General features: G+C 40.2%; 2 protein-coding genes across 4 annotated transcripts in view; one reads left to right on the forward strand and one right to left on the reverse strand.

The window, feature by feature from the left end:
• Nucleotides 1–15955, forward strand: part of CEP95 (centrosomal protein 95) — a 42721-nt gene extending 26766 nt beyond the window's left edge. The window contains exons 12-20 of the mRNA XM_043585000.1: nucleotides 8786–8925; nucleotides 9677–9766; nucleotides 10571–10703; nucleotides 11556–11725; nucleotides 11840–11914; nucleotides 12938–13090; nucleotides 14616–14762; nucleotides 15255–15326; nucleotides 15612–15955. Of these exons, the coding sequence (XP_043440935.1) occupies nucleotides 8786–8925; nucleotides 9677–9766; nucleotides 10571–10703; nucleotides 11556–11725; nucleotides 11840–11914; nucleotides 12938–13090; nucleotides 14616–14762; nucleotides 15255–15326; nucleotides 15612–15788 (1157 nt within the window). The 3' untranslated portion in view covers nucleotides 15789–15955. The remainder of the gene's footprint in view (nucleotides 1–8785; nucleotides 8926–9676; nucleotides 9767–10570; nucleotides 10704–11555; nucleotides 11726–11839; nucleotides 11915–12937; nucleotides 13091–14615; nucleotides 14763–15254; nucleotides 15327–15611) is intronic.
• A 5717-nt stretch (nucleotides 15956–21672) lies between these two features.
• SMURF2 (SMAD specific E3 ubiquitin protein ligase 2) overlaps nucleotides 21673–27477 on the reverse strand; it is a 120022-nt gene continuing 114217 nt past the window's right edge. For 2 of the 3 annotated variants that reach the window (XM_043585002.1, XM_043585001.1), the window contains 3 exons: nucleotides 26644–26845; nucleotides 25305–25380; nucleotides 21673–24992 (listed from right to left, as the gene is read on the reverse strand). In XM_043585002.1, the coding sequence (XP_043440937.1) occupies nucleotides 24893–24992; nucleotides 25305–25380; nucleotides 26644–26845 (378 nt within the window). In that variant the 3' untranslated portion in view covers nucleotides 21673–24892. The remainder of the gene's footprint in view (nucleotides 24993–25304; nucleotides 25381–26643; nucleotides 26846–27477) is intronic. The other variant, XM_043585003.1, reaches the window with a different exon arrangement.

Here is a 27477-nt window from a genome sequence, read left to right on the forward strand (position 1 = left end):
CTTAAGTTTTTAAGGAACCTCCATACTGTTTTATTTATTTTGAATACTGTTTTACTTAGTGGCTACACCAATTTACATTCCCCCTAACAATGCACAAGGGTTCCCTTTTCTCTCCATCCTCTCCAACACTTGGTATCTCTTGTGTTTTTGATAATAGCCATTATTCTGGGGCGCCTGGGTGACCCAGTGGGTTAAGTGTCCAACTCTTGATTCCGGCTCAGGTCATGATCTCACGGTTCATAAGATCAAGCCCCACTTCAAGCCTGCTTGGGATTCTCTCTCCCTCTCTTTGCCCCTCCCCCACTCGCATGCATGCTCACTTGCTCTCTCAAAATAAACTTAAAAAAAAAGGTAATAGTCATTATTCTAATCAGCGTAAGATGACATCTCATGGTGATTTGGATTTGCATTTCTCTGATGGTGATGTTGAACACCTTTTCGCATACCTCTTGGCTCTTTGTGTGTTGTCTTTAGAAAAATATCTATTCAGTTCCTCTGTCCATTTTTTTAATTGGATAGGTTTTTTTTACTATTAAGTTGTATGAGTTCCTTATATATTTTGGATATTAATCCTGTATCGGATATCTGATTTGCAGATATTTTCTCCTGTTTGGTAGATTGCCTTTTCATTTTGTTGATAGTTTCCTTGGCAGTGCAGAAGCTTGGTATGGTACCACTTGCTGATTTTTGCTTTTGTTGCTTTTGCTTTTGGTGTCATATCCAAAAAAATGATTGCTGAGACCAATGGCAAGGAGCTTACCCCCTGTTTTCTTCTAGGAGTTTATGATTTCGGGTCTTACATCCAAATCTTTAGTTCATTTTGAGTTGATATTTGCATATGGCGTAAGATAGGTTACAGTTTCATCCTTGTGAAATGTGGCTGTCCAGTTTTTCTAGCACCATTTATTGAAGAAACTCTCCTTTCCCTATTGAATATTCTTGGGTCACTTGTTGTAAATTAATTGACAATATATATGGGGGTTTATTTCTTGGCTCTCTATTCTGTTCCATTGATCTGTGTGTCTTTTACGTCAGTACCATATTGTTTTGATACTATAGCTTTGTAATACAGTTTGAAATCAGGAAGTGTGATGTCTCCAGCTTTGTTCTCCTTTTTAAGGACCACTTTGGTTATTTGAGGTGTTTTGTGGTTCCATACAAATTTTGTGGCTATTCTATTTGTGTGAAAATACCATTGGGATTTTGATAGGGATTACATTGAGTCTGTAGATCACTTGGGTGGTAACGGTATTAATGCTTTCAATCCTTGAGCATGGAATATCTTCCCATTTATTTGTGTCTTTCTTTCATCGGTGTCCTGTAGCTTTCAGTGTACAGGTTTTTCACTTTCTTGGTTAAGTTTATTCCTAGGTATTTTATTCTTTTCTGAATTATCATTCAAGTATAATTAATATACAATGTTACTTTCAGGTGTATAGCGATTCAATAATTCTATAAATTTCTCAGTACTTATCAAGATCAGTATATTCTTAATCTGCTTTATCTATTTCACCCATCTCCCTCCTATTCCCCTCTGGCAGCCACCAGTTGCCAGAGTATTTAAGAGTCTGTTTTTTGTTGTTGTTGTCTTTTTTTTTTTTTTTTTTAATTCACATACAGGTGAAATCATATGGTATTTGTCTTTCTCTGATTTAACTTAGCATTCTATTCTCTAGATCACCCATGTTGCAAATTGCAAGATTTCATTTTTTATGGCTGTCTTTTTGAAGCATTGTAAATGGGATTGTTGTCTTAATTTCTCTTTCTTATAGTTATTAGCATATAAAAGGTAACTGATTTTTGTATACTGATTTTGTATCTTGCAGCTTTGTTTTTTTATTTATTTTTTGAGAGAAAGAGTGTGAGCTGGAGAGGGGCAGAGAGAGGATCTGAAGCAGGCTCCAAGCTATCAGTGCAAAGCCCATTGTGGGGCTCGAGCTCATGAACCATGAGATCGTGACCTGCACTGAAGTCTGACACTTAACCAACTGAGCCACCCAGGTGCCCCTAAAGATTTTATTTTTAAGTAATCTCTGCACGCAACCTAAACTCACAACCCTGAGGTCAAGAGTCACATACTCCACTGACTGAGCCAGCCAAGTGCCCCTGAATGCTTTCTTTCTTACCTAATTGGTCTGGCTAGGACTTCCACTACTATATTGTACACGTGTATATATACAACATATGTATATGTATAAAGGTAGTGAGAGTAGGTATTGTCTTGTTACTGAAATGAGAAGAAACACTTTAGCTTTTCACCCTTGACTATAATGTTAGCTGTGGGCTTATCAAATATGGCCTTTATTATATTGAGTACATTCCCTTTATACACAGTTTGTTGAGAGTTTTTATCATGAATGGATGTTGAATTTTATTAAATGCTTTCTTTGTGTCTGTTGAGATGATCGTATTTTTATCCTACATTTTGTTAATGTGAATCACATTGATTGGTGGATGTTGAACCATCTTTGCACTCCTGGAATAAATCCCACTTCATATGGTGTGTGATCCTTTTAATATACTGTTGAACTCATTTGCTAATTATTTTGTTAAGGATTTTCGTTCACATCAGTGTTCATCCATATTCATTTTGCATTGATGTTCATCATCATGCTGGCCTTCTAGAATGAGTTTGGAAGTGTTCTTCCTCTTCTGTTTTTTGGAAGAGTTTGAGAAGGACTGCTATTCTTCTTTAAATGTTTGGTAGAATTTACCAGTGAAGCTGACTTTTTGTTGGATGGTTTTTGAGTACTGATGTAATCTTACTTGTAATTAGTTTTTCCGGTTTTCTATTTCTTCATGACTAAATCCTGGTACATTTGATGTTTTTAGGAATTTATCCATTTCTTGTAGGTTGTTCAATTTGTTGGCATAAAATTGTTCATAGTAGTTTCTTAGGATCCTTTGTATTTCTGTGGTATTTATTAGTTGTAATGTCTCCTTTTTCATTTCCAATTTTATTTGAGTCTTTCCTCTTTTTCCCTTGGGTAAGTCTGGCTAAAGGTTTATCTCTATTTTATGTGGCACCTGGGTGGCTCAGTTGGTTTAGCATCCAACTCATGGTTTCCGCTCAGGTTATGGTCTCATGGTTCATGAGTTCGAGCCCCACATCAGGCTCTGTGCTGACAGTGTGGAGCCTGCTTGGGATTCTGTCTCCCTCTCTTTCTGCTGCTCCCCTGCTTGCTCTCTCTCTCTCCCAAAATAAATACATACATTTAAAAAAATTTAAATAAATGTTTATCCTTATTTTTTCAAAGAAACACAGCTCTTAGTTTCATTGACCTTTCTTTTGTTGTTGTTGTCTGTTTCACTTATTTCTGTTCCGATCATTGTTATTCCCTTCCTTCCAACTTTGGGCTTTGTTCTTTTTTCCCTGGGTCCTTACAGTGTAAATTTGGGTTGTTTGAGATGTTGTTTCTTTTTTTCTCCCAATTTTTTTGAGATCTAGTTGATAAATAGCACTGTGTATGTATATGGTGCAGTGACTGGATTTACCTATCATATGAAATGATTACAATAAGTTAATATCCATTGTCTCCTATAGATATAAGAAAAAAAAGTTTTCCCTTGTGTTGAGAACTCTTAGGATCTACAATAACTTTCAAATATACCATATGGCAGAATTAACTATAGTCATGTTTTACATTATATTCCCAGTACTAATTTATCTTATAACTAAAAGCTTGTACCTTTTGACCACCTTCATCAAATTCCTCCACCCACCCCCTGCCTCTGATAACCAGAAATCTGGTCTCTTTTTCTATGAGTTTAGCTTTTTTTTTTTTTTTTTTTTTTTTTTTTTTTTTTTTTGTAGATTCCACATCTAAGTGTTTGGTTTCTTTTTCTTTTAGATCTTACAAGTGAGATCATACAATAATCCTCCGAGGGTCCACCCATGTTGTCACAAATGATAGGATTTTCTTTTTTATGACTGAATAATTCATCCATCATTGTACATTTATGTTTCCGTGTCTTGGCTATTATAAATAATGCTGCTGTGAACATGGGGTAGCAGATAATCTTTTCAACAGTGTTTTTGTTTTCCTTGGATGTATTTCAAAAGATGAAATTGCTGCATCATATGGTAATGCATCTATTTTTAATTTTTTGAGGAACTGCCATCTGGTTGTACCAGTTTACATTCCCACCAACAGTGCACAAGGGTTCCCTTTATTCCATATCCTTGCCAACACTTTTTATGTCTTGTCTTTTGTTGGTAGCCATTCTAATAGGCATGAAGTGATACTTCATTGTAGTTTTAATTTGCATTTCTGTAATGATTAGTGCTGCTGAGCACTTGATGTACCTGTTGGTCGTTTGTAGATCTTCTTTGGAAAATGTCTATTCTGTTCCTTTGCCCATTTTTAAATTTGGTTTTTGCTATTGAGTTGTACACATTTGTTTTTTGGTTTCAGTTTGTGAGAGAGAGCACACACGTGAGCAGGGGAGGGGCAGAGAGAGAGGCAGAGAGAGAATCCCAAGCAGGCTCTCCAGATGTAGGGCTCAATCTCACAGTGAGATCATGACCTGAGCCAAAATCAAGAGCTGGAGGTTTAACCAACTGAGCCACACAGGCATCCCAAGTTGTATGAGTTCTTTATGTATTTTGGATATTAACCCCTCATCAGATCTCTAATTTGCAAACTTTTTCCCATTCCAGAAGACTTTTAGTTTGATGTAGTTCCACTTGTTTTTTATTTTGCTGCTTATACTACTTTAGGTGTCCTATCTTTCCTGTTTTCAGACGTATGCATTTATTGCTATGAACTTCCATCTTAGAACTTCTTTTTGCTACATCCTATAATTTTGATATGTTGTATTTCCTTTTCCATCTGAAGATTTTTAAAAAGTTCTCCTTTGATTTCTTCTTTGACCTTTTAGTTGTTCAGCAGCATGTTGTTTAATCTGCAGATGTTTGTGAACTGATTGTCCATTTTCTTCTTGTAATTGCTTTCTAAATTTCATACCATTGTGGTCAGAAAAGATGCCTGATAGGATTCAATTTTCTAACTTAAGACTTGTTTGGTGCCCTAACATGTGATTGGTCCTGGAGTATGTTCTTGTATGCTTAAGAAGAATGTATATTCTGTTGCTTTGGGATAGAATATTCTGTAAATGTCTGTTATCTGGTCAAAAGTATGGAATTTAAGCATCTTTATATGCTCCTATGTTGGATACATAAATACTAAGAAGTGTTAATAAACAGTATATAACATTTCCATCATTATGTAACAGTCGCCTTTGTCTCTTGTTACTGTCTTTGTCTTAAAAGTTTGTTTTGTTTGATAAAAGTATAGCTACCACAGCTTTCTTTTGGTTTCCATTTGTGTGAAATGCCTTTTTCTATCCCTTCACTTTTATTCTGCGTGGACAGTGTCCCTAAACCTAAAGTGAGTCTCTATTTAGAGTCAGTGTGTAGTTGTGTTTTCTTTTTAATCCATTCAGCCACTCTGTGTCTTTTGATTGGAAAAATTACTCCATTTACATTTAAAGTAATTATTAATAGGTGTCAACTTAGTGTTGACATTTGGTTAGTTTTCTGGCTGTTTTGTAATACCTCTGTTCCTTCTCTTGCTTGCTTTGTGATTTGATGATTTTCTTTAAGGGTATGCTTACACTTCTTTATTTTTTGTGTATTGTAGGTTTCTCTTCCTGCTCCTATACTTTGTTTTTGATACCATAATTTACATCTTTTCATCTTGTGTATCCAGTGACAAATTATTGTAGTTGTTTTTGCTACTTCTTTTAACCTTTATGCCAGATTTACATGTGCTTTACCCACCACTGTCACAATGTTGGACTTTCCTGAATTATATATTTACTTTTACCAGTGAGATTTTACTTTTATATGGTTTCCTGTTACTAAATAGCACCCTTTTATTTCTTTTTGAAGAAGCGCCTTTAAAATTTCTTTTAAGGCTGTTCTGGTGTTGGTGAACTGCTTCAGCTTTTGCTTATTTGAAAACTATTTCTCCAGTTCCAAAGGACAGTTTTGCCGAGTAAAATAGTTTTCCTTGGCCATTTTTTTCTTTCAGCATTTTGAATATATTGTGCCATTCCCTTCTGGCCTGCAAACTTTCTCCTGAAAAATCTAAGGATAGTCATATGGGGGTTCCCTGGTAAATAACAAGTTGTTTTTCTCTTGCTGATTTTAAGATTCTCTCAAATTAAATTTGACAGTTTAGTTATAATGTGTCTTAGAGTGGGATCTTTGGATTCATCTTATTTGAAAGTTTCTGGGCTCCCTGAATCTGGGTGTCTGTTTCCTTTACCCAGGTTAGGGGAGTTTTCAGCCATTATTTCTTTGAATTAGCTTTCTGCCTTTTTCTCTCTCTCCTCCTTCTGGGACCTCTATAGTGTGAATATTGCTCCACTTGATGGTGTCCCACAAATCCCTTAAGCTGTCTTCACTCTTTTTCATTCTTTTTGCTCATCTGTTTGGATAAGTTCCACTGTCCTGTCTTTGAGTTTGGTAATTATTTTTTCTGCTTCCTCTAGTTTTCTGTTGAATCCCTGTATGGAATTTTTCAGTTTAGTTACTGTATTTTTCAATAATGGGACTTTGGTTTATCTCTCTCTGTTGAAATTCTCACTTTCACTTGTGAAATTGTTCTCCTGACCTTGTGGAGGCTCTTTATGCCCATTATTTTTAAGTTTTCATCAGGTAAATCCCTATTTTTGTTTCATTAAGGTTTGAGTTTTATCTTATTCTTTTGTTTACAACATACTCTTTTTGTTCATTTTCCTGTGTCGGTCTCTGTGCACTAGGTAACACCCACCTCTCCCAGGCTTTAAGGAGTCATCTTGTGTAGGAGAGCACTCATCATTCAGCCCATCCCTAGTTCTTGATTGTGCCAAACTTTTGTGATTGTCAGACTGCCGTCTTTGTTCTTAATGGCTCCCAGAAGATGAGGTTGGGTTTTCTTTTCTCATTCACTTGAGGTGTAGAAGTCATTCAGCTAGTTTCTGGATTCCTTTCAGAGGGAATTGTTCCGTCTATGTAGCTGTAAATTCAGTGCATCCTGGGGAGGTGGTGAATTTAGGAGCCTCTAAACTGCCATCTTGAACCTTCTCATCCCTTTTTTTATACTTGTAACAGCTCATATTTATAAATGCTATTGTTTTTAAATTTATATAGATACCGTATTATTCTGTAACTTTTTTCTCTTGTTTTGGAAATCTGTGTTGATACAGATACATAGTTAAAATGAATGAACTGTAAGTTCATATGATATACTCCATTTGTATGAATATATATAGATCACCCTTTTCCTCTATTTCAGCACATGTAGATTGTTTCTACTTTTCCTAACTACAGTTTTGCAATGAACAACCTATAATGTGCAAAGTTTCTCTAGGATCTCCAGGCCAGGTTGTAAAGCATGGAGCTCTTGATCTCAGTGTCATGAGTTCGAGCCCCATGTAGAGGGTAGAGTTTACTTTTTTAGAGAAAGTTTCTCTGGGATCTACATCTAGTAGAATTTCTTTTTACCCCAAAATTACTTTCTTCCCTTGGTTATTTCATGTCCCCCCCCCCTTAAACTTTCTCAAGTAATCTCTAGATAAGCCTCACCTAGTAAGCTACATGTTTCGCTTGCTATACACATACACATCTATCCTATTTTGAAAACTCATAGTAAGTTACAGTGCTATTTTAATTGGATCTTCAGTTTCTAAAGAATACATTGTGCACATAGTAAGATGTCATGAAAGCATCATTTAAAGTAAATTGTGGGGGTGTCTGGGTGGCTCAGTTGGTTGAGCATCTGACTTCAGCTCAGGTCATGATCTCGTGGCTCAGCTCATGAGTTTGAGCCTTGCATCAGGCTCTGTGGTGACGGCTCAGAGCCTGGAGCCTGATTCAAATTCTTTCTTTGTCTCTGTCTCTCTCTGCACCTCCCCTGCTCACTCACTCACTCAAAATATAAACAAACATTAAAAAAAATTAAAAAGTAAATTGTGCAAGTCAGTTTTTCTTAATATCTTTTTTTTTTTTAATTACGAATATCAGTGCCTGACATGGGGCTTGAACTCACGACCCTGAGATCAAGAGTCATGTGCCCCACTGACTGAGGCAGCCAGGCACGCCCTTAATACCTTACATTCAAAGTGAATTTAAAAGATTTGAATTAAAAGACTGAAAAAAATAAAAGCTTAGGGAAATTTCAGTTCTCTTGGAAGGTTTATTTAGCAAGATACCACACTAGTTTCTTGATCTTAGAATTACTCACTTTTCTGAAAAGGCATGGAGTCCCCCTCTACACAACTACCAGATGCCCTAGCACAACTATACACAGCGGAGCATTAAAAACATTTGTGAAGAAAAGTGATTTGTTAGATGTCTTAGGCAGTGTGCAATTGTTAGGAAGGCTAAATTACTTAGTAGGGAAAAATTGGGACTTACTTACAAAATGATGACCTACATTAACTTTGTCTTCTAAGCATGCTGCTTCGTCGGGATGAGATGTATATATACTTACGTCCTGCCTCCTCAGGACCGAGATAGGTATAAAGGGATAGCAGACATGCGGCTTGGATGGTGTAACATTTTCTTCCTCCACCACCACTTCCTTCCACTTCTTTTAGGCTGTATACATTTATGTGCCTTTATCTGTTTACTTGGTGTGACTAAACATATAAATAAATACGAATTCGTTACAGGAGAGAGTATGTTTAGCACATTCACAGTCACTCTTTTTTGGATTTGGTAAAAGTCAACTTAGATTTCCACCTTAATATTTCTGGCTATCAGGAACTAATGGTGCATGTCTCTTCCACGTTATAGGAGTTCCTATGCATAGAAGGCCACCCTACAGATCTCATTCGCTCTCTCCATCTCCAGTTAACAAAAACACACAGTTCCATATGGAGAGAAAACGGCAGCGAAAGCCTAAAGAGGCAGATATCCACCAATTCCAAGCAAAGGTACATCCCATCTCTTGATTCCTATTGAGTAGCAGGCAATACCATTTACCCTCAACCAAGTGCTACAGTGAACATGCTTCAATTGCATTTAATATTCTTGAACTAAGTGAATGATAGGAAATGATGTGGCAAAGCTTTTATGTCTCCCATTAGGCACCATAAAACGTGTGATACTCTAAGAAAACTAACCTTGTCACATATAATCCAGCACTCCAGTGGATTCAGAAAGAGTAGATCAATGTGGGTTGATATTTGCAGAGTGCTTCAGAGAGGATGAGAATTTGAGGTGGGTTAAAAGTGATAGGCCTGCTGAGTTACAGATAGGATTTAAGTGCTCAAGACAGGAATGAGAGGAGGTGGTTAGAATTCAACATGGAGAATGCATGAGTACCAAGGAAGACTTCTGCTGTGGAACAGGGAGTTTGAAATGCAGCATAAATTTAGAACACTAACATTGTTTGCTATAGTATATTTTATAATTAGTGAAAAACTAAAATGCATTCATATGTCTTATAATGACATGTAACTTCAACTCAGCATGTAACTTCTACTCAAGGGACTATCAAAATAATTACAAAACCTGAGAACAAAAAAGTGTATTGTGTAAAACTTTATGTCCCAATTACATGTCTGTTAAATAATGTACATTTAGGATAGTGGAGTCTGCAAGGAACTTAGGTGAATTTTGTTCCTTATATTTTCATTTGTATATGTTTTTAATAATTATAATATATGGCTTTTTCTCCTCTAGGCAATAACGGAAGCATTTGAAAGGGAGCTAAGAAGAAATAAAGTTCAAGAGAATATTGGATCTCTAGGAATAAATAACGATGAGGAAACAGTGGGTAAAAGTCTCTGCTGTAATAAATGCAATTTGATCAGATCAGTGCCAAGTACAGAGATGATCTTTTTAAAAGGAAAAAAGAACAGGGCCTTACTCATTAGCTCCTTGGAAAAAGGATTTCACGAAGCAGGATTTTCTCTTATTTATAGGGTAGCCAACTTGCTAAAATGTGGCAAGACATGGTATCAGAGAATACTAGCATTTTTCCTTCCTGCCCCAAACTGCCATCAGTTCTTATGTGGTTCTGTTGTTTAGCGGTTGACCAGTAGTTTAAAAGCTAGTTGAGGCTGACAGGTTAAAGGGGAGTTAGATAATCTCAGTTGTTCTATGCCTGATGAGAAGAAACCCAAAGCATAAATTTTCATTGCCTTTCAAAAGGATGGTTACAGAAACTAAGTGAAAACAGGAAAAATGCTTGTGCTGAAATGTTCGTGAACAAAACAGGATATAAAATACATTATGATTGCAACTAAATGTTATTTAAGCACTTTTTTAATCTACATGGAAAAAGGTGTCAAGCAAGTACATCGAAGTATTACTGGTGGTTGTATTTAGGGTGTGGGACTCTGGTGACTATGAAACTCAAAAAAGATTCAGCGCTTTTTCAAATTCCAAGAGGTGCTAGAAGCCAAAAGATGCTTTTAACTTAGAGTGGACAAACACCAGATTTTAGAAATGTAAAGTACGACCGTTTGGTTGGGGATTGGTTAGCTATTTTATCAGTATGTAATACTTAAGATAATATATGAAAGTTATTAGACTTCTATCTTATTTCTATCGTGTTTTATGTCTGCTTCCAAGGAAAAAATATACAGAGAAGCTGTTCATAAAGGAACTCCAACAAAACGTAGTCAGCCCTGGAAGACTTACTCTAGAAAGACCACAACTCCAAGTCCAAGAGGTGGCTGGCCAAAGCCAAATAAAGCAGTTCCAAGTAAGAACCACAAAATTGTGCTTCACGGAAAACTGGCATCCTTTGAAAGTGTGTGCTACATTCCAAGGGACACAGCACTGAAAACTTCACATCTGCCAGTTAGCTGGAGAAAGCGCCCTCTTTTATTACTGCCATATGCTTGATTTCTGTAGAGAGAGATAAAACTCTTAAGGCATTTATTTAAAACTCTTAATACCTTAGGGAGGCCTATATATTGGTACCAGAGACAGGGTAGGCCTACTACCTGTTGCTGCAGCTTCAGCCTCACTCTGCTCACTCACACTTTAATTGCCTTATCTTTGTTTCTGGCAAGTCGGTAGAACCAAAGAGGAGGTCCAAAGCAAGCAGATGGCCCATCCAGCTCCTGTTACATCGACAGTTGGTGCCAGTGAGCATTAGAGTCCTGTTAAAAGGAAAACAAAGTCATGTGAAATGCCAGGGTTCAGTTTCAAACACCGCTGGCCTTCTGACTACATCCCATCAGACACAGACTTTGCCGCCCAGTAGGGCCGGGAAGCGTGTGCGTGACCACACACACAGCGTCCGCCCCAGTCGCTGAGTCAGCCGACCAGTCAGGACGGACTTCATGAGAACCGTGTGTCATCAGTCAGATCTCTTGGGCTTATTTTCATCCTTTCTGGTAGTTGGTGTGCTGGGATCAGAGAAGGAGGGCAAAAGTTAATGACGTACTTCTGGAAGTATTCTTTTCAGGATCTGAACTGCATCACTTAGATAAGCTTTGCTCTACCAGGAAGGTAGAATGAGAGTTATTGTTAAAAGCTGTCAGCAAATCTCTCAGGTGAAGGGGGGTTTGGGTTTTTTTTGTTTTTTGTTTTGTTTTTTACCTTGCAGTGAAAGTGAATGAACACAGCCTCTTGCCCCTCATGCTGGAGCAGTTTCCATTTCTCTATGTTTCTGGTGAAACACTAAGCAAAATGTGGAAACAGCAAATTACACAGGTTGAACAGCTCAGAAAAGATGCATGTAGAGAAAATCGATCAAAGAAGAAACTCCAGGATGAAGTAAGTTACCTGTCAATCTCAGGCATAGGACTAGGAAGGGGAAAGGGGAAGAGCTAATCTTTTAGAATCTAGTGAATAGCATTATAACCTCCTTCCTTCCTTTCCCCCCTAAAGATAGAAGAAGCCTTAAAAAAGCATGACCTCCTTACTGTACTTGTCAAGAAAGAATATGAACATAACAAGAGACTGGTATGTTAAGAGCAAGTTGAATATTATAATTTTGACTTTATAAGTTATATTAATTACTTGGATTTGTACAGCTGGGTGATAGTCCCACAGACTTACCTTTAACACTTGCCTGTGGAAGCATCTAGGGCTGTAACCAAAACTGATGAGGGGGGAAGGTGCTAGTATAGACAGTTTCATTTGGTCTTTATAGTAACATAATGCAGATGTTTTCTTCGAGATGCTTACACTTGGTCCCACTGTGATCAGCAAGGGGCAAGGTTGTGGTAATTCAGGTCTGTCTCTACTTCCACAGCACCTTCAAGGTACCAGGTGGTTGTAACTTAGTGTTTTTTGTCCTCTCTGATCTTTCTCAGGTCATAAGTAGAGAGCTGAGGTAGCCTAGCACCTTCCCTTATAATGTGGATTGAGAACTGTCCGCGGCGCACCATCTTCTGTTGAGTATAATGGAGTGGACAGAGGTCAAAGACAGTATGCCAGAGGAGGAGATTTTAGAACTCTTGGTTGAGATAAGCAGTGACAACTGTAATCCTAAACAGTTCCAGGGAAAGAAAGGGAAGCCATCTGAAAACAAGTATGAGTCTGAACACTGAGTTGAGGGCTTTATGTAGATGACCTTATTTCATCCTCTCTGCTTTGCAAGATATAGTCTAATTTCCTTAGTTTCGATGTAAATAATCTTGGTAACAAGTTTTGCTCGAAAGTCAGAATGCCTTTTTTCTACTGTTTTTAACCTGGCATCTGAGTGGGGCTTAGGTGACCCCCTGGTGGACATGGGGAGATGTGATCCTCAGTTCCACCTGGATCACCTGCGGCAGTGGGGGCTCGTTGGGGTGGCCCTTCAGACTGGTGATGAACCTACCAAAGGCTGGAAGGCTTCTGGGGGCCAGTAGTTTTTCAGAACCTATGCCCAGGATCCGCAGGCCTGGCTTACAAGGACCTCCTGGTGCAGAACAGGGCAGTTAAGAATGCCAGTGTCTGTCTTCCTCTTGTCCTTAAACCTCTTTTTCCCTTTCCCTTTCCTAGCAAGACTTCAAGGACCGCATTCATAGGCAGAGGTTGACACAGTCGAAGATAAAGGAAAATCGGCAGCAGATTGTCCGTGCCCGAAAATACTACGATGAGTACAGAGTTCAGTTGCGTGCAAAAATGATGAGAATGAGGACCCGGGAAGAAATGGTAAATACGGCTTTTTATCCAACCCTTGTCCAAAGGATGACTTTTACCTGTTACCTTTCAGGATGACCTTCTTTGTGACTCCTGTCCCAATTTGAATCCATACCCAAATGAAATCCTCAAGTGCTGACTACGAAAGTTTCTTATTACCTGTGTGGTGCCTCCCAGTCTGTTCTGTCTCCACTGCCCTCGTCTGAATGTGAGCCCTTCATTCCCTCTGTTCTGCACTTATCCTCCAGGACAATTGCTATAAGGGGTTTGCGAACATGTTAGAAGGAACAGGAATCAAAGGTGTGACTAGATGAGCTGGATTCCACATAAAATCAGAAAAGGAGTGTAGGTTGTTGTCTTAAGCTGAAATGCTTAATATTTTGAGAGTACAAACTGGTAGTAAATTTCATCTCTAGAGTAAAACATTGAGGTAATTATAGTTGACTGGGCTGCTACTATTAGCATTACTAAATGATGCTGCTAAGGCTTTGAGAGGTTAAGTAAGTTGACTGACACCGCTGACTGATGAATGCATGGCCATAAGGAAAGTGGGCATATCCAAATCCTTTGAATAATCTGTTTTCCTCTGGCTCAGATAACCACCTCACTCTCAGTTGTGTGCATCTGTAAATGCGCCATTTGTTCCTTCTCTGGCTGGGGTTCTTCCCCTATATACATGACTCCTTGAGAATTGTTTTCTGAGAGCAGTAAAGAATTCTGGGGATACAGGAAAGGATGCTGAACACCGCTGGTCATTAAGGAAGTACAAATCAAAACCACCATGGGAAACCTCTCACTAAAATGGCTAAAATAAAAAAGGTGTTGGCAAGGTTAAGGAGAAGTTACAGCCCTCACGCAGGGCTGGCAGAATGGTGCGACCGCCTTAGATAACAGTCTGGCAGTTCCTCAGGAGGTTGAACACAGAGCTACTGTAGGACTCTGCAGTTTCACTCCTAGATACATATTCACGCAAATAACCTATAGCACCTTATTTATAATACCTGAAAAGAAGAAACTCCAGAGGCCCGTCGGCTGACGAATGGATAAACAAAATGTGATATACCCATAGAATAGGATGTTATGTGGCAATAAAAAGGAATGAGGTATTGATACCTGCTACAATATAGATGAACCTTGAAAACATGCTAATCGAAAGAAGCCACATACGAAAGGCCACATATTTTAGGATTCCACTTATATGAAATCTCCAGGGTATATAGACCTGGAAAGTACATTAGTGGTTGCAGGGAGTTGGGGGGTGATGGAGGAGTGGCTGCTGATGGGTGTACGGTTTCTTTTTGGAATGATAAAAATGTCCTGAAGTTAGTGACGATGGTCGCACAAGTCTGAATATACAAAAACTTTCTGAATTGTACCTCTTCAAAGGGTGAATTTTATGGTATGTGGATTGTATCTCAACAAAGCTGTTACTTAAAAAGACTTTGTGAAATACAATCAGTGTAGCTGGACCAGCTGGACAACATGTTTCTATTCCTCCATGAAAAGTTCAGCATTAACTTTATTTTTCTAACAACAGATATTTAAGAAGTTGTTTGAAGAAGGTTTACAAATTCAAAAGCAAAGATTACGAGACCTAAGAAACTATGCCAAAGAAAAGCGAGCTGAACAAAAGAGACAGCACCAGAATGAACTGGACTCCATGGAGAACTACTATAAAGACCAGGTGGGCTCGCTGTCGCTTGTTCACATCCTAATGTGCTTAATCCTGACCACGTTGTGTCAAAGATCAGCTTTGTATGTTTAATAAAAAGCCTCCATGTATCCATTCAGAACCTGTCCATACAGGTTGTACTGGTGATTCACAGTAAGCTAGTCCTTGACCACGGTACAGAATCTGCATTGCCCTGGTTCTGTTAAAGATTTTAAGGGGCACCTGGGTGGCTCAGTCGGTTAAGCATCTGACTTTGGCTCGGGTCTTGATCTCCCAGTTCGTGAGTTCAAACCTGCATTAGGCTCTCTGTACTGACAGCTCAGAGCCCACTTTGGATCCTCTGTCTCCTTCTCTGCTCTCCCCAGCTGGCACTCTCACTCCCTGTCTCTTCAGAAATAAACTTAGAATCTTTTTTTTTTTTTTAAGTCTATGAACTTTCAATATAAGAATTGTTATATTTGGGCTATAGGTAAAACATTTGGTTTTTGTCCTCTCTATGAACAGTTTTCATTGCTGGCAGAAGCCATAGCACAAGAACGCCAGGAACTCAAAGCCAGAGAGAGATCCCAGGCACAGGTAATAATTAATAGAAATCATTGATTTATAGTTTTCAGAACTAGAAAACAACTATAGTACACGTTTTAAGGGAAATGGAGAAGATCCATCTGCGATCCAAAACATTTATCCTGTGGTTAATCCGATAAATAGGATTTATCATGTGTTCCTTTTCCCTGTGAAGTCTAAGAGCTGCTGCTAAATTCCTGCAGTTGCAGGGGCTGGAGGAGCTAGAAAGTGGCGAGGCTGTAACAAGAGTGGGGCCCGGACAAACGTGAACAGCAGGTGACGTGAGTTCTCTTGCAGACACTATATAAGGTGAAGAGGGAGCTGAGGTCGAAGATGGAGAAGGAGATTCAACAACTTCAGTGCATGATCACCCAGGATGACGACGATGCTTTCTTCCGGGAACTGGAAGCTGAACGCTTCAGATCACGCCTTCATCTGGCTTCTTTTCAGTACAGTAAAAATCCCTTCCCGTGAGACCAGATTTTGTAAGTGAAGTTTCTGGAGGACGTTACCAGGACAGAGCTAGAACTGAGCCGGTAAACACTCTAAACCAGGAGACTCCTTTCCAAATGCTTTACTTATACATTCATTCCAGTACTTTTTATGACATGATTTTTTTAAATAAAAATTTTCTTGAAGTACACTGCTGTGAATTTATAAGTTAAAAGGGGGGGGAGGGCAGGGAACAAAGGCACACACTCTTCATTAGTCATATTTGCACCAAAGTAGTTAATAGGCCTTGATTGAGCAGCAAGCTCCTGAAACCTATTGCTGTAGTTCGGTAAAAACAATACAAATCTCTAATTCAGAAAAGTGCTGTAAGTGTGGGCTCGTCATCAGCAGTGGCAGCTGGGGTTAAACCTTTAAAAGAGCATATGTGTGTGTAGGTTTTTCACCTGGTGGCTGGAAGGTGAGAATTTGTGGCTGTGCCTTCTGTTCGTTGTCAGGGGACGGCGTGAGAAGAGGCGGAGTGTGGAAAGCCAGAAGGCGTGTGCCTCGAAGGAGCCCTCGTGCCTGCAGGTAGGGAGGAGGCGCAGTGGACTGGAAGTAGGCAAGTGCACACCAAGCCTATTTCTGGTGTGGAGGAGGAGAAAACCCCACACCCAGCAGGAAGGCACCACGCCTTCCGTGGGGAGGAAGGCTCCAGAGCAGTTGAAGACAGGGGGACTTTGCTGATCAGAGCCAGAGAATGGCACGGGACCCCAGGAAAGGACTGAAGGGGAGAAGAGAGGCTCCGGTTAGGGAACGTAGAGAGTAGCAATGGCGATGAACCACAACAGAGGCCCTGGGAGCATGATCGTGGGATCCGCTGGTCTTGCAGACAGACATCCAGACAGCTGTGATCTACCAGGACAAGGGAGTGAGTGCAGGTGAATGGAAAGGATCAGGGACGTGCACAAGACAAGGCTAGGTCTGTAAGGGCTACAACGTGAATTCTAAAAATGGCTATGAAGAGAAAAAATGAAAGTAGATCTGTTATCCACGATATATTTGAGTAAAATGAGCAAATGAAACTATACACCGTGATACTGTTTTACCTTAAAAGCTGTGGTATGGGTGGATCTCCCATATAATGGAGTATGTAGTTGACCTTCGGACAACGTGGAGATCACAGGTGCCAAGGCCCCGTGCAGTCAAAAATCCGTGTATAACTTCTGACTCCCCAAAAACTTTACTACTAATAGCCTACTGCTGACCAGAAGCGTTACTGACAAAAATTAAGATATTTTGTATATGTATTATATACTGTATTCTTATAATAAACCTAGAAAAAAAATATTAAAATACTATAGTATTTTATAGTACTATACAAAAAAATTCATGTATAAATGGACCCAGGTAGTTCAAGGGTCAACAACTATAACCAATAGAGACATCTGGAAGAATAGGCCCCAAACATTAATAGGTGTCACTCTGAGTGATTATACAAACTTTCATTCTGTGCTTGATATACTTTAATACTATTTGAATTTGTTAAAACAAGTATAATGATACTTTTATTTTTAAATATTGCATGTTTTAGGAGTACTCTTAAGTTGCTAGTTCTGCCAGCTCTTTACCAAGCTAAGAAATAACTAGGAATAACCAAAAAGAATGGGTGAGGGAATTTCGCAGGAAAAGGACAGGACTGCTAAGCAAAGGTCAAAGAATAGGAGAGGAGGACACATTCAAAGATGCCAACTTCTTTTCAAAAAACAGAAAGCAAATGAAGTGGCAACTCAGCAAGTAGAAGTGTTTCCATCCAAGTGCCTGTGGAGAGGGAAGAACGCAGGAAACGCTCCTGATCATGCATGCATTTGAAAATGTACTTAGAACCGCGATAGGACGTATGAGTGGGGAGGGAAAGAGGCGGATTGGTGGAAGTTTATAAATCCTTAACTACCATAAAAGGAAGCTAACCAGACGGTTTAAAATTAATGAGTAATATTAACATGTCACTTAGAAACATGGAAGAAACATCAGAGCTGACCGAATATTTGGGATTAATGCCATCTGGAAAGCAAGACTGGGGCCAGGGGGAGGGGCGATGAAGGTTGTTTTTCTTTTTTCTTTAAGGTTCTTAAGTGTATATGACAAACTTTGTATGTTTAGCTGTGTATATGCATTACTGTATGGTGGGGCGCTGGAGAATTAGCTGCCTCCTCTGAAAAACATGGGAAGGAAAAGGAAGAACCAGCGTTGAGGTCAGCCAAGAGAACAGAGCGTTAGTGAGGGGGCTGAGGATACAGGGAAAACTTATTTGCAATGGCAAGAAGCACCACAATAAAAAAAATGAATAGAGGATGAGAAGGGCACAGCAGATAGAAGAGTGTCATTAAGAGAAATGACATAAACTACCAGAAGAATCCAAAATTGGGGCTAGAGCTGCAACTCAATTTGTGTTAAAATCACAAATCTAGACGTGCTGAAAACCTGTTTTATCTGGCATTCTCAGCCAAACCTTACCCAGCTAATTGGATTGATAGGACCAATTTCTTCTTGTCTTAAAAAAACATGAAACTCTTCTGCCTTTAAAACTTTGCCCTCTGAACAAACCTGGAAGCATCATGCTCCCTGATTTCAAACTATATTACAAAGCTGTTAATAATCAAAACAGTATGGTATTGGCATAAAAACAGACACACAGATCAGTGGAACAGAATGAAGTGCCCAGAAATAAACTCACACATACGTGGTCAGTTCATTTACAACAAGTGAGCCAAGAATATATAGTGGGGAAAGGACAGTCTCTTCGACAAATGGTGTTGGGAAAACTGGACAGCTCCGTGCAAAACAATACATACACAAAAATTAACTCCAAATGGAGTAAAGACCTGAACGTAAGACCTGGAACCATAAAGCTCCTAGGAGGAAACATGGTAGTAAGCCCCTCGACATTGGTCTTGATTTTTTTTTTGGATTTGATACCAAAAACAGAAATCAATAAGCGGGACTACATCAAACTAAAAAGCTTCTTCTGCACAACAAAGGAAACCAGCAAAAAGGCAACCTATTGAATGGGGGGAAGTATTTGCAAATGAGATAAATCTGATAAGGGGTTAATACCAAAATAGAGAAATTCATACAACTCAGTAGCAAAAAAACTATCCAAGTAAAAAAAGGACAGAGGGACTGAAAAGACATTTTTGCCAAAGATGACACACAAAGGGCCAACAGGTACACGAGAAGGTGTTCAACTCTAATCAGGGAAATGCAAATCAAAACCACCTCACACCTGTTAGGATGACTGTTACCAAAAAGAAGTGTGGGTGAGGATGTGGATTGAGAGGAAACTGTTGTGCACTGTTGGTGGCAATGTAAAATGGCGCCGTCACTACAGAAAATAAGGAAGTTCCCCCCAAATTAAAAATAGAATTACTGCATGGCCCAGCAATTCCCCTTCCAGGTATTCATCTGAAGAAATGAAAACACTACCTGGAAAAGATACACGCACCGCCTTGTTCCTTGCAGCTTTAATGATAGCCAAAATATGGAAACTTAAGTGTCAATAAGAGAAAACTATTTAAACATAATGCAATATTATTCAGCCATTAAAAAAAAAGGAAATCTTACTATCTGCAACCTCATGGACCTCAAGGGTGTTCTGCTAAGTGAAATAGGTCAGAAATACAAATACCTAAAAACCAACGAAATGGAGCTCATAGAACCAGAAAAAAGGTTGGTGGTTGCCAGAGGTGGGGGGCAAAATGGGTGAAAGGAATCAAAAAGTACAAACTTCCAGTTATAAAATGAATTAAGCCAGGGTGCCTGAGTGGCTCAGTCGGTTAAGTGTCCGACTTCAGCTCAGGTCATGATCTCGCAGTTCACAGGTTCCAGCCCTGCGTCGGGCTCTGCTGACGGCTCGGAGCCTGGAGCCTGGAGCCTGCTTTGAATTCTGTGTCCCCCTCTCTCTGTCCCTCCCCACTCGTGCTCTGTCCCTCGCTCTCAAAAATGAAACATTTAGAAATTTTTAAAAAATGAATAAGCCACAGGGATTAATGTACAGCATGGCAACTATAGTTAATATTGTATTGCATATTTGAAAGTTGCTACTGGGTCTTAAAAGTTCTCACCACAAAAAAATTTGTATGTGGTGACGGATGTTATACTAGACGTTACCGTGGTGATCATTCCATATCTATACACACACCAAATCAGAAAGCTGTACAGCTGAACCTAACATTACGGGTCAGTTATACCTCAATTAAAGATAAAAAATACTTTGCCCGTCTGGTCTCGCTCCTGCACCTGGCCGCGCCGGCATCATCTCTGGGAGAAGTGAGCGTCTGAAAGGTGGAGTCTGATGTGCGTCTTCACTCCCAGTTCCTGGGTTGAAAGTCAGAACACTTCGCAAACACCTGGCGGGGGGGAGTGGGGGGGGGGGTGCGGGCAGGAGAAACACCCTGGAAGGGTCCCTCACCCACCTGGTGGGGTTTACAGCTCATATTATAGACTAATGTGAATCTAGATAAACCGTAGCCCAAATACCCACAAAAGTATACGATCGGCAACCGTTGAGCACATTACCCTGGAAACGTAGCCAACTGTATAATGAACACAAACACAAGGAAGAAGCCATATCCCCCGCAGCTGGCACAGAGCCTGACACGTAGTAGGAGCACAGTAGGTATCTGCTGAATGAACAGAAATAAGTCCGTGCAAATACCTAATAAAATGTAATTGTAAAATCTGGCTTGTCCAGTTTGCTAGGAGTGTTAACATAGGAATGTAACCTTTTTCTGTATAATTACCTCGATCCGGTTAGGAGGCTCTTGTTCTGTTTTATATATCCTAAGCGTTTGGGATATAAAATACAAACAAATGCAGTGGGTACCAAGGTTACACTTCGTTACAATGAAGAGACAAAGCTTCTAGGTCGCCCCACAGCAGAAAAACGGAACACATACCAAATCAAACTTCTGGGTAATTTACAAAGTATAAAAATACTAAAATGCTGGGGCACCTGGGTGGCTCAGTCAGTTGAGCGTCTGACTTCAGCTCATGATCTCATGGTTCAGGAGTTTGAGCCCCATGTTGGGCTCTGTGCTGACAGCTCGGAGCCTGGAACCTGCTTCTGATTCTGTGTCTCCTTCTCTCTCTCAAAAATAAGTATTAAAAAAAAAAAACTAAAATCCTTAACTATACTAACACTACAAATTGTAGATAATAACCAGTAAACGTGGCAATGTGAGACAAAGCAAAAAAAAAATTTTCAAAATGATGTAAAAAACGGACACTATGCCATCCTGTGAACTGTAATAAACCACTACCACTCACACTGCATCTCCCGACCTTCCTCTCTGTGTGGCCTGTGCTACGGAGACACCCACACAGGCTACACGCTGCATGGAAAACATCACACCCGTTCCTTTTTCCACCCATATATTTAGTGGACTTTCATCCACTATCATTTATAGAGTTGTGGATCACGATCCTTAAGGTCTTGGTTTCTTGGAAAAATGTAATTGGTTCCTCCTTTTCATTTCGAGGATTTGACCGCTCAACACCACGGGAGCAAATGAGGCCCCCCAGGGGCCTGGACAGGCACGGTCACGGGATGGCCCGCTCCCCAGCGAGCCCAGGGCAGCCTCAGACACCCAGCTCCACACGGCCTCCCGACGGCTCCTGCCAGCTCACCGACGTGCCGCGGCAGGAGCACACCAGCCCCTTCCCCGCTCTACCTGGAGACACGAGGGGTCCCGGGCGCTCCGGAGCGCTGCAGCACGACATGGGCCACAACTAAGGCAGGCACGTGAATCCCCTTAAACTCCTCACTTGATGCCTCATACGCTGTCACTCTTTGCAAAGCCAGTCGTGAAGCTTTTTTGTCCAAAGCAATTCATTATAAACTCCGTATTCTTTAAAAACTTCGATGCTGTGACAGTGCAAACAGCATTCATTTTATTGCTCAACTTCGGCATGGGCACATACATAGTTAATTTTTAAAAACCATTTATACAGATGTTATTGATAAAGCTCATGTAACAACGGAGTGAAAATACAAAGAATATCAAAGCTAAAACACTCTGTAATAAATACAAGTACAATGAAAACGATAAAACTTTGTTTTTAAAGTCAGTTTGAGAGAAGGAAGAATATTACATTAAGTGGACTAATTACATCTAGAAACAAAACAACTCAGCGCTTGGTACAATCGTCACCCTCACGTAAGAATGTTCGATACCACAAATGGCACCTGTCGGCCGTGTGCTGCAGCTGAACAAAACAGGCAGAAAAGAGCTGCTCTATCAAACCGTAACGATGACCGGAACAATCTCTAGCTCCCAACAGTGCAACCAGTTCAATGCACTGGAAGGTCAAAGCAGACTTAGTGTTGTAAAAGAAAGCAAATTACCTCGGATTTAAAACGAAAGAAAATCTGTGCTCTGAACTGTAGGGGGGGTAAAAAAAAAAAAAAAAAAAGATAAAAATAAAACCCAATCAGGGCAACAAACTATGTGCAAAACAAAATGTACACTATACACAGCACTATTTAAAAAAATCAAGAAGACCCTTTGCAACAAAACTCACCTCTGTACTGCACATGAGCGCTCAAAAGTTCATACTTAAGCATTCATGATGGAAAGGCAGGGTTACGGAAAGGTGACCTCCCATACCGGAAATAGCACGGCCAGAGGAAGAGATTGGGAAAAAGCCCAGCTAAGAGGGATATGTGGAAATAAATATTCACATTAAACATGAGGTGCAAGTCCAAGATTCAATGACACATTGGGGGGTTTGGTTTGCTTAGCACCTATTTGGAAGAAATCAGGTAACCTCATTTTGAAAATGAAATCTAAGTCGTGTCTTTATAAATTATGTTGGTGATACCATAGACCGTTAGGGTAGATTTCTTTTAAAGCTCTATTAAGTCATTATTATAAAGTTAAAAAGGCACTCAGAAGTGATGGTATGAGCCTGCTTTATTGTCCATTATGACAGTAGCATTTATCACTGCATCCGTTAGTTAAGATTTCTCTAAAGCGTTCGTCGCGTACTTACTTTTTAGAAGATGAGAAGAGTGGGCACAATCATGCTGCACTAGCGCTTTAATATGAGACAGACAGACCTGCAACCAGTAAGGTACTATTGTGAGAGCTGAACACTGACCATCCAATAGCTCAGAAACCTTTTCTGTACATTTCAAGATGTTCTCAGGTACTACGAACAACGCAGCGGGGAAACACCAAGTGTCTGGGAAGGAAAAGGTCCGCGTAAGCACGTTACCCCCGCACAGTTATGACTATGACTAACCTGCACGCAGCAGTCCGATCTGGCTGAATGAAATGGATTCAAATACTTAGAAACCACACAAGTAGTTCTCAGCTTTTTTTGTTTTAAACGGCAAAATTTCCGCTTCCTTTATCCCCTCCCCAGCCTCCCACCCCATGAAAGCTTACTTGGAATCCCAATACACAAAAGAGACAAAGTGGGAGCTGCTCTGGGGAAAGGGGGTAGGGGTGGGGAGCTGGCGGCTCCTGCCCAAAGACCAACGAGGCCTTCCTCGCCCTCTCTGTCCCTCCTGTCTTAAGCCAGTACTTCTGATGCACCTCGCGGGAACCCCTTGGCTCCTGGACACAGTCTGAAAACCAATCCATCAAACGAAAGAACGCAAAGGACCTATCACTTGATCATTAAGCTGCAAAATTTAAACAGAGCTCTCTTGTTAAAATTTGCCCTTGATTCACATCAATGTAAGAAATGTATATATATAGTGCAGATTTCTGATAGCTGAATTTAAAAATTCATCCATGACTTCAGATTTTTTCAATCCCTCACTCCAGAACTTTGGCTGCCTTCTGGGTCACACACCTTGAAAGCCGAATCTGGAGATTTCAAAATCAGATGCTGATCAACACCCAGGGAACTGGGATGCCCTCACCTCCCAAGTGAACTCTCTGGTTCTAAAGTAATTTATACCAGAGATCCAGAATCACTATTGCTTCAGTAATCCTACCCCCTGCCCCATCCCATGCCCACTTTATTAGGTAAAAACAGGATTTTCTAAGCTTGCTAAATAAAATTTTTCCTTTTTCGTAATTTTAGCTGATTAAAACATCATGAGCAGCTAAACAAAGATTCTGGATGGTTTACCTGATAGAAACTCAGACCGTAATTCAAATATAATATAAATTAGGTGCACTGGTTATAGGAGACTTTGGTTTACAGAAACAGCATCTGTATTAAAGATAAGCTGACCCAGCAAAAGAATGAAAATCCCATCCCATCTACATGATCTGAGGAGCAATAAAAATGCAGTATTTCCATTTAAGATGAAAAGTAAATCCAAAATACCTGATCATATTGATTCAAGATAAAAAATTAGGGTTTTTTTAAAGTCTCTTAAAAACAAGGAGCCCTGAATGCATCTTACTGTATCAAATAAGCTAGTAAGTTTAGACTAAAGGGTTGCATTAGGAATCTGACAACCAAAATTATGTAGCTGTATTCCAGGAAATTCGTGCTTGAAAAAAATACAAAAGACTCGCTTAGGCTAGGTTGAAACATATAATGCTTTTAAAATATAATGCTTTGCTATAGAAAAATGTAATTAAACGTGTGGCTTTTTTTTTTTTTTAAGATAATGATTCCTTTAGCCAATTGTTTACAAAGGTAGAATCCTTCAAAATAATTTTATTTCTTTTTACAAAGAGCAAGTACAGGAACTGTTCAAAATCATGTATTCGATCCAAATGAAATGTGATGTGTACCGACTGCTGGAGTTGTCTTGATGTTTGAGAGACTTGAAATCTGTGGAGCGATCTGAATAGATTACCTTTTTATAAAAATAGTAGTAGTCTTTAAGTGTAGAATACTGCCTAACTCTGGAAATGTAGGAAAAGTCAGCATTCTTTAGGTTCAAGATATTAATTTTAAATAGCAGCTGAGTGTGGCCTCATGGCAAAGCATAAAGACCTCTTTTTTCCTTGAAAAGGAATTTCAAAATTGTCCTTTCCCCTCACAGTGTCCTAAACATTTTTTTTTTTTTTTAGGGGGGGTGGGGCATTTTCCTGTATTTCAGCATTCCGGGCAACTTTGCTGAAAGGAGGCTGTCGGTCAGGGTATAAATAGAGTCCGGGGTAAATCCGTGAAGTTCATCATTCCACAGCAAACCCACATGTCTCTTCGATGGCCGTTAGCAGCTTTTCGTATAACTTTTCATAGCTTTCATAGGGCGGAATGTCTATTCGATTGAAGCTGGAAAGAAGCACATCAGATATAACGCAGTTTATTCAAAGTCAGCAAACTGGCCTCCTAAGTGTGTACTAATACGGTCATATCACTTTTTGTGACACGCAGAAAATTACCAAAAAAAGGCTGTATTTCTCTAAAGTAGAAACTGGCACTTTTGGGTTTTCCTACCAATTTCTGAATAATCTTAAATCACTTAAAAACTGCTTATCATTCCTTTTAGAGGTCCTTTTAGTAATAAGAACAGAAAATGAAACATCGGTTTAAAACTAACACACACATACATGGAAGGATGGGAAAGCTTCAAAAATAGCTTACCACGTGTGGGCCTTTGGCAGGTTGTTGGTGCAGGCATCGATCTGGTGTATGGTGAAGAGTCGTGGGCCAGCAGCACCTGCAAAACAAGTAAATGTGGGTCACGTCACCGCACCTGCCTGCACTGGTCTCCAAAATCTCGGAAGAAAACTGGTACATAAACCACAGGGCCTATGGATGGGGATACTGGTGACTCCACATAAGCTGCCAAGGGCAGCAGGCAAAGAACCTGGGTTTGGAAAGCTGGAAATGACCTTGGAAAACACTGGATTCCTTAATATGCTAGCATTTCATTTGACAAACAGTCCAGGATGGAAATCCTTCACCAACTTCTATCTTCTAAAAAAAATCAATGTGCCAAAAGCGTGAGAAGAAAAGTAAATGGACAAATCCAAGATCAAATACACACACACACACACACACACACACACACACACACACAAACTCAAAAAGATGACAACCTAAATACAAATTCAGGTTTCATGCCTCAAACTTGGCTGAGAACAAAAGATTAGCAGCCTATGGAATAAATCTCAGTTAAGACACCCCATCAACGGGTACGCAGAAATACAGCTTCACTTTATGCATCTGGGTAGTCGGCTAATGAGAGCTCTCCAAATGGGGAATGTGAGCACAACTCCAAGTGCGCTTTCCCCACGGACTTCTGACAGGTGTACTGAGGCCAACACTGCTGAATTATGCATCAGTCTTGCTGTGTGCGTCCTCAGTCACCGCCAGCAGCTTCGGAGGTAAAGGAAGCAGCCGCCCCTGCGTGAAGCTCCACTGTCATTAGCAACATTACCAACTCTCCCCCAAACGAAACCGCTATTCCATGGAAAACAATTCTTACAGGTGGAATAGGTTTGTAAATGAATGGTCTGATGCCATGCAATAATGGAAGTGCTCTGGCCAAACAGCTTCCACAACTCATGCTGCCTCTTTCTATTAAAAGAAGAAAAAAGTAGAGGGAAGAGGCATCCCAAGTGGGTGTAGGTTTTGCAGGGTTGAGGTGTGAAGGTGGAAGGGGACGGGCTTTCCCTACAGGAATGTGCGATATGAGTTAAGGGCAGGGTGACCACCCGAAAAGAAAAGGCAAGCATCGTCACGTATGGTCTCTAGCGTGCGGCACTCACTACAACCACAGAGAACCCCGGCAGCAGAGGCTCTTGGGAGGGAACAAAGGACAGGAAGGAGAAGGTATCAAGATACGAGAGCTATAGCTACAAGGCAGAATGAAGAGATCTGTTTATAAGCCCATGGCTTGTAAACTACAGGACCCAAATATCGACGCCCTCCCCCAATCCTCGGACACCATATCGCGTGTTTCTTCTGGCTTCTCTACCTTGTAAAGCCTTGAAGCCCTGCAGAGGCACTCTAGATGATCCTGTCACAAACTGAAGTAACCGTGCTCTTCGCTCTTCATCAAAGAACTCCACAGCTTTCCAGAACCACTTGACGACATTGCTGTCTGGCGTGCAGTGTTTTAACCGGGTGTTTACCTTCCAGTCATTAACATCTATCTTTCCAAGTCCACAAATAATGAGCTGTTAAAATATTGCACAAATAATGAGCCAATGGAAATCCAAGTCAAGCCAAAAATTCCTCAAAACAGAACTTTCGATCTGTAGTGCTGGCTCTCATATGGCGGTTCTTTATCATCAAGGGTACACATCATAATCGTCTGGAAAGCTTTTCAACATACACACACCATCAGGTCCTACGTTCAGAGGTTCAGATTCTGGGAGCCTGGGGCGACAGGAGGGATCTGGACTTAAAAAGCTCCCTGGGTCCCTACTTACTGCAGGTCCGTCCCCAGGGTCTGAGAACCACCACGCTCACAAACATGACAAGATCAAAGTTCCGAATTTCCACAGAATTCTAAATTCTGTTTAATGGACAGAAACTAGACTCAAAGAGTAAATACGGTCTGCATGTGCCTTCCTTAATACCTGCATCATACTACTATGGGTTTTAACACTTATTCGCTTGGGGATTTGGACAATCCGGTTCACCTCCCTCGGCCAGCGGTTTCCTCTGCTCCGCCACATCCTGTGAAAGAACCGTACTGCTCGCTCAGGAACTCAAGAAATGGGTGTTGAATAAGCAGTCCTGATCATCTTCAAGTTGTATCAAAGTACGAAATACATGACTGCACTGACAGCTCTGCCTGACATCC

Source organism: Prionailurus bengalensis, chromosome E1 (genome assembly GCF_016509475.1).
Source record: "Prionailurus bengalensis isolate Pbe53 chromosome E1, Fcat_Pben_1.1_paternal_pri, whole genome shotgun sequence".
NCBI lineage: Eukaryota > Metazoa > Chordata > Mammalia > Carnivora > Felidae > Prionailurus > Prionailurus bengalensis.